The 12294-nt window shown below is 64.0% G+C and overlaps 1 protein-coding gene across 15 annotated transcripts in view; it reads left to right on the top strand.

The window, feature by feature from the left end:
• Positions 1-12294, top strand: part of FBRSL1 (fibrosin like 1) — a 97244-nt gene that overhangs the window by 72243 nt on the left and 12707 nt on the right. For 5 of the 15 annotated variants that reach the window (XM_024348175.3, XM_024348174.3, XM_063786173.1 and 2 more), the window contains exons 6-11: positions 7332-7377; positions 9775-10090; positions 10184-10389; positions 10917-10985; positions 11156-11373; positions 12137-12193. In XM_024348175.3, coding sequence (XP_024203943.2) covers positions 7332-7377; positions 9775-10090; positions 10184-10389; positions 10917-10985; positions 11156-11373; positions 12137-12193 — 912 coding nt within the window. Of the gene's footprint in view, positions 1-7331; positions 7378-9774; positions 10091-10183; positions 10390-10916; positions 11081-11155; positions 11374-12136; positions 12194-12294 lie in introns of all 15 variants that reach the window. The other 10 variants (XM_509493.9, XM_024348173.3, XM_054664760.2 and 7 more) reach the window with 5 other exon arrangements.

A 12294-nucleotide genomic window follows, 5' to 3' on the forward strand; every position in this document is an offset into this window, starting at 1 on the left:
GTCAAACTGCGGGCTAAGCTGGCTTCTCCTCCCTCTGCCTACCTGGGAGGCCTCAGCACCCGCCTCCTTCCTGGCCCCTGGAGAGTCCTGGCGGCGTGGTGGGGCCTGCTGCCCCAACCACAGAGGGGGCAGTTAACAGGTGGGCCACCTGGCGAAGAGGCCACTCAAACTCGGGACACCAGCCAAGAAGAGGGCCCGCGTGGGTGCCAGAGACAGTGCAGCCCCTCAGATGAGGGTCCAGAAGGCCTCCCAGGAGGATGGTGCAGGCCCAGGAGAGACCCCAGGGGTCTGTGGCAGGCCTGGGTGTTCACTGCCTGGTTCATGGCTGGCGTGGAGCAGCACTGGATCCCCATCCTTGCTGTGTGAGGGGCCCAGATTTGGGGGCCTGGCCCAAGGGAGCACTTGGTGCTGGCACTGCTGGGGGATGGGCACGGCCGAGGAGGTGCCAAGGCCTTTCTGGGGAGCCGCAGTGCCCCCTGGAGGCCCAAAGGCTGGTCTGGACTCCTCCCTGCCCACCTGCACAGGCCTCTTCACTATTCCTCCTGTTTCTCTCGGAGTCCTTCCTGTTTCCGATGCTGGGATGGTCACTGCGTAGCCTGGGTCACCAGCAGTGGCCGGACGGGGCAGGGAGGTCGAGGCGGACCCCATGGAGCCACACTTCTTGGGGATGATGTTGAGGCGAGCAGAGGGGAGAAAGCCACATGCCCCAACCTCCAGGCCCCCTGGCTTCCCAGGGGTGAGAGGTTCCTGTCCTTTCTTTGTAACAAGCCAGGATTCTAGGGGTGGTGGCCGCAAGGCTGGGGGAGGGAGAGGGTCATCGGGTCCCTGGACTAGGGCTGGGAGGGTCCCTTTCTGGGGTGCAGGGGTCTCCTAGCTTCCATCCGACCCGGCCCCTGCGTGGTTGAGCTGGGTCTGAGCAGAAACAACCTCCTCTCAGGATGTCCTACGTCACTGCCTGGGGGTTGGTGGCTGGGGGCGCTGGACATAGAGTTGGTGTTTCACCCCGCAGAAGCCTGGGCTGCAGGACCCCCACCCCTGCCGGCCCTCAGCAGGTGGACAGACCCCTCCCCGACCCCGGGAACCGCACAGGGTGAGCAGACCAAGTAGCGTCAGTGCCAGGAGCTCAGCATCCCCTCCCACCAGCTGCACCGCAGCCCTTTAACACGCGAACGTGCGGGGCCCAACCGCTGCTCCTTTCCGAGGGGCCCACCTTCCTCCCGTGCAGGGGCCCTTCCGGCGCGTGTGGGTGTGGCAGGCCCGCCTCGGCTCTTGCCATCTTACAGGCATGGACCCGCTGCTCTTCTCTGTGGTTCAGGCCCTTGCGACGTGACTAGGAAGGGTTTCCCATTCCAGCAAGAAGGTGGAATCCACACCTGGTCTTCTCTGATACGTTGATGGTTTTTCACTTCTATGTTTGCGATCTGTCTGGAATTATTTTCAGATACGGGGTGAAACAGGAGCTTACTCTGAAGGACCTACGCCATGCCTGGCCCCCACAGCCTGCACCCCACGCCTGGCCCCCACAGCCTGCACCCCACTCCTGGCCCCCACAGCCTGCACCCCACGCCTGGCCCCCACAGCCTGGCCCCCACAGCCTGGCTCCCACAGCCTGCACCCCACGCCTGGCCCCCACAGCCTGCACCCCACGCCTGGCCCCCACAGCCTGGCTCCCACAGCCTGGCCCCCACAGCCTGCACCCCACGCCTGGCCCCCACAGCCTGCACCCCACGCCTGGCCCCCACAGCCTGGCTCCCACAGCCTGCACCCCACGCCTGGCCCCCACAGCCTGGCCCCCACAGCCTGCACCCCACGCCTGGCCCCCACAGCCTGCACCCCACGCCTGGCCCCCACAGCCTGCACCCCACGCCTGGCCCCCACAGCCTGGCTCCCACAGCCTGGCCCCCACAGCCTGCACCCCACGCCTGGCTCCCACAGCCTGCACCCCACGCCTGGCCCCCACAGCCTGCACCCCACGCCTGGCCACACAGCCTGGCCCCCACAGCCTGGCCCCCACAGCCTGGCTCCCACAGCCTGGCCCCCACAGCCTGGCTCCCACAGCCTGGTCCCCACAGCCTGGCTCCCACAGCCTGGCCCCCACAGCCTGCACCCCACGCCTGGCCCCCACAGCCTGGCCCCCAGCCTGGCTCCCATAGCCTGCACCCCACGCCTGGCCCCCACAGCCTGCACCATGTCTGGGGCTTCTCATTCGGTTCTGTGGATCTCTGTCCGTCGCGGCATCTGTGGGAACTCTGGGGCTTCTCATTGCGCTCTTGGATCTCCTTCCGTCTGTCCGTTTGCTTGTCCGTCCGTCCCAGCATCGTGTCACGTCTTTTTGTTGGTTTCCAATGCTGTCATTTACTGGCGGTAAAATTCACCTATCTATTTTTGCGGTAAATGCGGCTATTTTAAGCCTGCAGTTTGCTTTTTGACACATACCTACGACTGTACACCCAGCCCCGTCGCCCCTGAACCCCCGAACTCCTGTGCACCCCCTGCACCCCTCCGGCTGACACATACCTATGACTGTACACTCACCCCCGTCGCCCCTGAACCCCCGAGCTCCTGTGCACCCCCTGCACCCCTCCAGCTGACATACCTACGTCTGTACACCCACCCCCGTCGCCCCGAACCCCCGAGCTCCTGTGCACCCCCTGCACCCCTCCAGCTGACATACCTACGTCTGTACACCCACCCCCGTCGCCCCGAACCCCCGAGCTCCTGTGCACCCCCTGCACCCCTCGGCTGCTGTGGCTGGGGCCGCGCTCACGGTCACACGGCTGCGTGCTCTTTGTGGTCTGGCTTTGGCTCCTGTGATGTTTCTGAGGCTCACGGAGCGCATGCCGACAGCAATTCCATATGTGGCTGAGGCAGACACGCTCACCGTTGATCCATCTGCCAGTTGCTGGACACGGTGTCCCTCTGGGCAGCTGGGCCTGGCTTCACCCCAGCCCCACACCAGGCCCCGGTGGACCCTGAGCCGCCTCCCCTCTGCCCTGAAGAGCAGCCCAGCTCCCTTGGCTGGGCCACGTGGGATTCAGGGGAAGCAGCTCCCATAGTAAGGACCTAGTAATGCATGTGTTCCAGATCCCTGCTTGGGATTTTGATTGGGGTGATAGGAAACGTGTGCTGTGGCATGGGGACAGCAGGTCTCTTCCCAGCACCAGTGCCCCTCTGGGCTGGCTACGCCTGGTGAGCCTCCTGGCTCGGGGAGGGCCCCCGCCTTACTCCCTGGTGAGCCTCCTGGCTCTGGGAGGGCCCCCGCCTTACTCCCTGGTGAGCCTCCTGGCTCTGGGAGGGCCCCCGCCCTACTCCCTGGTGAGCCTCCTGGCTCTGGGAGGGCCCCCGCCCTACTCCCTGGTGAGCCTCCTGGCTCTGGGAGGGCCCCCGCCTTACTCCCTGGTGAGCCTCCTGGCTCTGGGAGGGCCCCCGCCTTACTCCCTGGTGAGCCTCCTGGCTCTGGAAGGGCCCCTGCCTTACTCCCTGGTGAGCCTCCTGGCTCTGGGAGGGCCCCTGCCCTCGCCCTCCAAGGTTTTTTTTTTTTGAGACGGAGTCTCTCTCTGTTGCCCAGGCTGGAGTGCAGTGGCGCGATCTCGGCTCACTGCAAGCTCCGCCTCCCGGGTTCACGCCATTCTCCTGCCTCAGCCTCCTGAGTAGCTGGGACTACAGGCGCCCACCACCACGCCCAGCTAATTTTTTGTATTTTTAGTAGAGACGGGGTTTCACCGTGTTAGCCAGGATGGTCTCGATCTCCTGACCTCGTGATCCGCCTGCCTCGGCCTCCCAAAGTGCTGGGATTACAGGCGTGAGCCACCACGGCCGGCTGCCCTCCCAGGTTTTAGCAGGTTAGAGAGCTGTGGGTCTCGTGCACTTTTCACCAGCCAGCTTCCTAAATCCCTTTTTATTGTTTTAACCCTAAGAGTCACAGATCATGTTACAGATCAGGGGGACAGACAAGCACAGAACCCCCATCTCCCAGCACCCAGCCTCCGAGTCAGATGCTCCCCACGCCCTGGTCTCTCACAGCTGTGCTCACTAGGCAAGCCTGGCTGGCCCCTCCCTGGTAGCAGTGAAGCTGTTGATTATATTTGTCATTGTTGCATTTCAGTTACATAAGTATTACCAGAATGCAGTCTCCTTTGTAAAAACGTAAAAGTATGAGTTTAAGCCGAGTCTCTTGTGCCCCCCACCCCCGCCATTCCCAGAGGGGACTGCTCTCTCCTGGTGGACACATGAGCTCCAGACCCATTCTACAATTTCACCAACATAGACGCCGACACGCGGGCACCTACGTAAACACACACGTGATGCTCATGTAAACAAACATCCATGCACACACTGCCACCCAGGTACACACACCCGAGAATGTGCCCCTGTACATGAACCCGAGTGTGCTCACATACACGTACCCGAGTGTGCCCACGTACACGTATCTGACTGTCCTCACGTATACGTACCCGAGTGTGCCCACGTACACGTACCCGACTGTCCTCACGTATACGTACCCGAGTGTGCCCACATACACGTACCCAACTGTCCTCACGTACACGTACCCGAGTGTGCCCACGTACACGTACCCGAGTGTGCCCACGTACATGTACCCGACTGTGCCCACGTACACGTACCCGAGTGTGCCCATGTACACGTACCTGACTGTCCTCACGTATACGTACCCAAGTGTGCCCACATACACGTACCCAACTGTCCTCATGTACACGTACCCGAGTGTGTGCCCACGTACACGTACCCGAGTGTGCCCACTTACACGTACCCGACTGTCCTCACGTACACGTACCCGGGAGTGTGCCCATGTACACGTACCTGACTGTCCTCACGTATACGTACCCGAGTGTGCCCACGTACACGTACCCTATTGTCCTCACGTATACGTACCTGACTGTCCACATACACCTACCTGAGTGTGCCCATGTACACGTACCTGAGTGTGCCCACGTACACGTACGCGAGTGTGTGCCAACGTACACGTACCCAACTGTCCTCACGTACACGTACCCGAGTGTGCCCACGTACACGTACCCAACTGTCCTCATGTACACGTACCCGAGTGTGCCCACATACACGTACCCGATTGTCCTCACGTATACGTACCTGACTGTCCACGTACACCTACCCGTGTGCCCACGTACACCTACCCGAGTGTGCCCACGTACACGTACCCGAGTGTGTGCTCACGTACACGTACCCGAGTGTGCCCATGTACACATACCTGAGTGTGCCCACGTTCATGTATCCGTGTGTGTACGTACCCGAGTGTGTGTATGTGCCTGTGTGTGTACATACTTGAGTTTGTGCCCATGTACATGTACCCGTGTGTATACGTGCCCGAGTGTGTGTACGTGCCCGAGTGTGTGTACGTGCCCAAGCACAGGCACATTGTCCAGATCCACATAACACTCCTTCTTTGCAGTTGCTTCCTCCACACACAGAGTGTCCCCGATCTCTCCAGGGTACACACTGCAGTGTGGGTGAACGTCAAAAGCCGTGCAGTGAGAGAAGCCAATCACAGCAGGTCCGTGCCACCTGACAGTGTTCACATGGAAGTTCGGAAAGGACGGCTCTGTAGAGACAGACAGATTTGTGGTTTCCCAGGGTTGGGGGTGACGGTTAGGAGTCAGGGTTTCTTTTTGGGGTGATGACAATGTTCTGTAATGGATCGTGGTGACAGTTGCATCACTGTGAACATACTAAACGCTAGTGAATTGTAAGCATTAGACGGTGAGTTGGATGGTATGTGAATTACATCTCAAGTCTTAGTCCGTGCGGGCTGCTCTGGCCCAGTACCCCAGCGGGTGCCTTGTCCGCAGCAGACATTCACAGCTCACAGTGCTGGAGGCCGCAAGCAGGTCAAGGCATAGCAGAGTCCCTGTGAGGGCTTCCTGGTCCATAGAGGGTGCCGCTCCGCTGCGTCCTCACATGGTGGAAGGGGCTAGGTGGCTCTGGGGCCCTTTATAAGGCACTGATGCCGCTCATGAGGCTCCACACTCAAGACCTCATGACCTCATCACCTTCCACCTCCTGATCCCGTCACCTGGGGGCAAGGATTTAAACGTGTGAATTCTTGGTAGACAGAAACGTTCAATCCACAACTCAATGAAGCTGTTTAATCAAAACAAAAAAAAACAAAGAAGAAACTAGGAGGGAAATATCTATTTAAGGTCATTCTTACGAAGCTCATTCCTGGAAACTGCCGTGAAGTCCCCCAGAGCATGGGGCCCTCCGTCCACCCCTCTTCATCGGCGGCCGCAGGCCGACGCTCTCGCCCTGACAGGCCCACATTCTCGCCACCTGCTTGTGGCGGGTGGTTGAGCGAGTTTCTCTGGAAGAGATGGAGGAGTGGGGCTGAGCAATTTCTGCGATTGACCCTCTGAGAGCTCCCCCGCGTGGCCTGGGACACTCAGCTGCCTCTCAGCAACACTGGGCACCAGGCCTAGAGCTCGGCCGGCCTGGGAGCATAGCGCGGTGTCCTGTGGGCGCTGGGCACCAGGCCTGGAGCTTGGCCAGTCCCCAGCACATAATGCAGTGTCCTGTGGGTGCTGGGAGCTCGGCCAACCCCAGGCACATAGCGTGGTGTCCTGTGGGCGCTGGGCACCAGGCCTAGAGCTCGGCCGGCCTGGGAGCATAGCGCGGCATTCTGTGGCTTCCGGGAGCTTGGCCGGCCTGGGAGCGTAGCGCGGTGTCCTGTGGGTGCTGGGAGCTCGGCCGACCCCAGGCACATAGCGCGGTGTCCTGTGGGCGCCGGGCACCAGGCCTGGAGCTCAGCCGGCCCGGGAGCATAGCGAGGTGTCCTGCAGCCTTGCGGACCCACGTGTCCAGCCTGGTCGGTATCGTGGTTCTCTCACTTTCGCCAGGGCGCCTGTGCTGGGCAGTGGTTGGGAGCAGGAGGTGTGTCCCGGGGGCTCTCCATCATCCGCCTCTGGCCTGATGGGTGGGGGCCCAGCAGGGCCCACAGCTACTGGTGCTGGTTCTCCTGGGAGGGGTGCAGATTTGCCAAATGCCAGCGCTCCCCCAGTCCACACCAGCAGCAGCCTTGGTTCCCGATCCCCCCACAAACCCCGTCTTCACTCAGACCCCCTCTAGGAAGCCTGCTGCTCTGAGCAGAGAGGGGCCCGTGTGCCCCCAGCGTGAGCACGTGTATACACATGCCCGGAGCTCAGGACTAAGCGTGTTCGCCTCGTACACGGGGGCATCCACAAGGGCACATCCCGCCTGGCCCTGCTGGAAAACCACCCAGACTTGTGTGTGGGCATTGGGCGCAGGGTCCACGAGGATGAGGACCACCCTGACTGCCCCTGACCCCCCTTCTCTCTCTCCAGGCATCCGTGGGCTCTGAGAAGCTCTTTGCGCCGGGAACCGATAAAGGTAAGTGGGTCCCCTCGGCCCAGCTCCTGGGCCTCTGAAGAGACACAATGCGCCCTGCGTCTTGGCGGCAGGACATCCCCCTGAAGTCAGGGGAGAGATGGTCTTGGCACCTGGGGTGCAGAGCTGGGTGGGACCAGGGTGCTGGGATTGCTGGGAAGCCCCCAGGAGCAGGGGAGAGTAGACGAAGCCACTGAGCCCTAGGCAGGGCCTGGGCTCCGCTCGTAGCAGCGGCTCCCAGAGTGGAACCGTTAGGAATGCGTGCTCTCAGGCCCTCCCCGGGCTCGTGGGGTCAGACGCTCGGGACTGAAGGGCCACCTGCCACGAGCACCACAATCACCTGTGGCTGCTGAGTTAAAGAGAAACGGGACTGAGACTCACTTCCCTGGCTCTGCTGCCTGCGCGCCTCTGTGGTGCGGTAGAGGGGCCTGGATTGCCGTTCCAGGCCAGGCCTTCGAAACCTGTGGCTGTGAGCTATGGGACAGCGTGTCTACAGGCCAGCAACCCTCTCCAGAGGCGGTAGCCCCGGTGTCTTAGGGGCCTTCGTAACCTGTGGCTGTGAGCTGTGGGGCGGGGTGTCCACGGGCCAGCAACCGTCTCCAGAGGGGATAGCCCCAGAGTCTTCTTAGGGCCTCCCTGGCGCTAGGATCCTGGGATTCCCACACCAGGGCCTAGGCGGACAGCATCTCCGGCAGGGCCACGGGGTCTCGGCTCCTGCCTCCCTGGGTTTCCAGCTGGAACCACCCTTTTGCTGGGATGGCTTCATCCGGATGTGATTGGACAGGACAGGCCCTGCCAACGCCGGCAAGGATGGGCCCTACTGCCCTTCAGCAGGCATGGCCTTCACCTGCCTTCAAGTTGGAAGCCTGTTCACATCAGAGCATCACAGCAAAGCAGGCACAGATGGGGTGGTGTCGGAAGGGGCGTGCATGGGACGGGCCCCGGTAGGAGAGGCAGCTGGCTTCGCAGACAGTGTCACGCGGGGCTGCTGAATACTCAGCTCACTGCCGCGGCTGCTGCCGCATCTGGACGGACAATGTCCCAGTGAGGGCTGGAGGTGCTAGAAGGGCACAGGAGGCCCCGCACGTGGGGTCTAGTCCAGGTCTGTGCGGCCCAAGCCTCTTTCCATCCTGATCACGGTTCTTACTATATGCAAGGCTGGCTTGGAGATGTGGGAGAGAGGAGAGGTCCCGTGGGGCTGACCCGGGGAGCTGGGAAAGCCGGTGGAGATAGTGCCCGTGGGCTCCCTCTCTCCTGTGTCCTCCGCGCAGCCTCTCTGTGGTCGCTGGGTGGTGGCTGCTGTGGAAGGCCTGGCCCCAGGTGAAGAGTGAAGATGGGGCTGCTTCCTGCTGCCTGTTTTCACCTGGGAGGAGCTCCTTGAGGCCCCAGCAGATCAGGCCCCATGGTCACAAGGGGCAGGGACGGCCGCAGCTGTCCCCGTGGGCCATGGCTCACCGTCCCAAGGCCTCAGGAAGGAAGCAGGGTCTGCCGGGGATGTGAACAGGAGGCATGCGGCACGTGGAACGTGGGTTTGTTTCTCCTGCGAAACTGGCCCCCTGACCGTGGCAGCTCCTGACCCCAGGCAACAGGAGCTCCACCACATGGACACTGCCCTCTCCTGACTCCTGGGGACTTGATCTGAGACCTGCCCGAAGGGGCCTGAAAAGGAGGGTTTGGGGTGTGCGGGGGTGGGGGGGGGCAGGCCCCAGGGCCTCAGAGGGGCCCACAGGACCTGCGGGGGACGTGCCTAGGTGGACAGAAGGGTGGCCAGGGAGCAGGACTGAGGGTGGTGGGTGACGGGCAGTCACAGTAGGGGGCAGCCTCCCACCCAGTCCCTGCCCAAGTTTCCAGGAAGTGGTCAAGCCTTCCACCAGGGGGTTCCAGAAAGAAAAGGTGGGCACAGCTGTGGGCACTGCTGTTGGGGTGGGGCAGACCCATGCCCTGGGCTGAGGGCACATCCAGGGGCTGTGAACATGAGGCCTAGGTACACAGGCCCTAGCTCCCGTGTTCAAATCCAGCTCCCCTCTTGGGCCAAGTCCTTGATGTATCTTGGTTTTGTCTGTTAAATGAGGTCATAGCAGCCCCTGTCCAGGGACTGACTCTTGCAGGGCCTGTCCTGTCCCTGCCAGTGATGCGTCTTCGGGCAGGTGGGCTACCCACCCCCACCCCTGGCCACGGCCCAGGCTCCCAAGCCAGCTCCCTCCGCCGGGCGGGGCCTGGAGCCTCGGGTGAGATCCAGCTGGCTGTGTGGCCTCCGTGCCTGCCTCCTCATCTGAAATGGGGGCATAGCCGGAGCCCAGACATAGCCTGGGCACCGGGCATGTACCAGGGCTCCCTGGGCCACAGGAGGGGCAGGGACAAGGCCCTGCTGGTCTGAACGCAGCCACCCTCTCTCTGCAGGCCCAGCGCTTGAGAAGTCGGAGGCCAAGGCCGGGCCGGTGCCCAAGGTGTCAGGCCTGGAGCGCAGCCGCGAGCTCAGCGCCGAGAGCTTCCTGCCCACTGCCAGCCCCGCGCCCCATGCCGCGCCCTGCCCGGGGCCCCCACCCGGCTCCCGCGCCAATCCCTTGGTGAAGAAGGAACCCCCCGCCCCGCACCGCCACACCCCGCAGCCGCCACCCCCGCAGCCCCGCGGCCTGCTCCCGACACACGTGCCTGCGTCCCTGGGCGCCTTCGCGGGCCACAGCCAGGCGGCAGCCAACGGCCTGCACGGCCTCAGGTGGGGTCCCCGCGGGGGACGGGGCCTGTGTGGTCTCAGGATGGGGGCTCTGCAGGGGTCGGGCTGGCAGGCACTGAGCCCCGTGTCCCGCAGCAGGAGCAGCAGCGCCCCCCTGGGCCTGGGGAAGCACGTGTCGCTGTCGCCACACGGGCCGGGCCCCCACCTGTCTACCTCACACCTGGCGCTCCGGTCCCAGGCGCAGCACCAGCTCCACGCGGCCATGTTTGCCGCACCCCCGACACTGCCCCCGCCCCCAGCGCTGCCGGCCAGCAGCCTGGTCCTCCCAGGACACCCGGCCGGTAGGTGTCTCGGCCGCAATCTCGCCCAGGGCAGGGGTGGGGGGGTGCGGGGACACGGCCACCGGGGAGGGGCGCACAGCCTGGCCCTCCACCTGCTTTGGTCTCTGTGGACCCTGCGCGCCTCTCTGGGTGGTTCCCCCAGGTGTGCCTTTCCCCAGGAGTCCCTGCTGGGCCACGGGCCATCTGTGTGCGGGGACAGGCAGGACACGTGCCCATGCACGTACAGACACGTGTTCACACTGAGACGGGCGCACGGGCCTCCCCTCCTGGGGCCAGGCCTCCCCCGCAGCCTGCTGGGTCCTGAGCCCTGGGAGGAGGGGGCCGCACATCAAGCAGGCGCCATCCCAGTGGAACCCCGACCGCGAAGGCTTCCTCCCTCGGCCCCCAGGCACTTCCTGAGGCTCCGAGTCAGCCCGGCCCAGGCTGGGGACGGCCCCGTGTCCCGGGATGGGACCAGGACGCTGGCCTGGGGGTGGCTGGACCCTGGCTCCCGGGGAGGGGCTCACCGTGTTCTCTCTTGCCTCTAGATGCCAGCCTGGCGGTCTCATTCAGCCAGCCAATCATGTATTGCCAGCCTCATTCGGGAATTCTGATTGGTACTTGGTCACAGGCTCCTCTCTTACCTGCACCCCTGGGCCCGCACGTGGCGAGCGGCCACCCCGGCTTGGCCTGCCGACCCCGGGAGTGCCAGGTGACTATCCGCCTCGCCCCGCCGGGAGCCCGCGGCCAACGTGCCTCTCTGTCTCTCTCTCTTTTTCTCTTGTAGATCACGAGCTGCTCAGGCAAGAGCTGAACACGCGGTTTCTGGTGCAGAGCGCCGAGCGGCCTGGCGCCTCCCTGGGCCCGGGGGCTCTGCTGCGGGCGGAGTTCCATCAGCACCAGCACACACACCAGCACACGCACCAACACACACACCAGCACCAACACACATTCGCCCCCTTCCCCGCAGGGCTGCCCCCGACGCCGCCCGCCGCACCCCCGCCGGTGCGTAGGCCCGCGTGCTGGCAGGGGGCGGGGGCGGCGTGGGGCGGGGACACGCAGCAGGCACACACAGACACACGCTCGCACACACACCAGCCCAGGAGGAGGTGGGGGGCCGGCGGCACCTCTCTGTCGTCTGTCCGGTCCCCAGCGTGCCCTCTGGTGTCCCCACCCCAAGCTGTGCCATGAGGCCCCCACCCTCGGCAGTGGTCCTGGACTTAGGCAGGCACCCCGTGCCCACGTGCATGGGACACCCTCACACCTGCACTAGATCCCCAGTGCCAGGGCTGGAGGCCCAGACAGGCCTGAGGGCACAGGGACCATGACTCAGGGTGCCTCCCGTGTTCCCCGCCCCGGAGGCCCGGTCTGAGGAGGGAGTTGCTGGGGGCTGGAGTCCCCTCCACTCTCTCGAGTTTTATTCGGAAACCGGCCAGTTTGTCAGTAACCCGGTGTGTCCCCAGCGCGACCCGGCAGCCAGGGCTTCATGCCCCAGGCCTCAGCCAGGCACACAGACTGCCTGGGGGGGCCGAGTTCCCACCCCATGCAAGGGGACCCTTTAGAATGGCAGGGCCGCCCTGGTCTGAGACTGAGTTCAGAGCCGTGGGGCTGGCGCTCTAGAGGAGCCTGGGACGGCTGGCCGAAGCCGCCAGCCTCAGGAAGCACAACGCCGTCCTGTCACTGCCCAGCCCGGCCAGGTGGGCGGGGGCCGGGGCCCAGCAACGGTGTCGTGTGTGCGGGGCCTCACCCTCCTCTCCTTCCCTTCCAGTTTGACAAGTATGCGCCCAAGCTGGACAGCCCCTACTTCCGACATTCCAGCGTGAGTGTGAGTGTCCCCGAGGGGCCCGGCGCGTGTCGCTGTGCATGCAGGCCCTGGCCACGGGGCGGTGGGTGGGGCTGCCCCTCGCCTGGCCTCGCCCCTGCTGC

The sequence above is a fragment of the Pan troglodytes genome, chromosome 10, assembly GCF_028858775.2.
Source record: "Pan troglodytes isolate AG18354 chromosome 10, NHGRI_mPanTro3-v2.0_pri, whole genome shotgun sequence".
In the NCBI taxonomy this organism is placed as follows: domain Eukaryota; kingdom Metazoa; phylum Chordata; class Mammalia; order Primates; family Hominidae; genus Pan; species Pan troglodytes.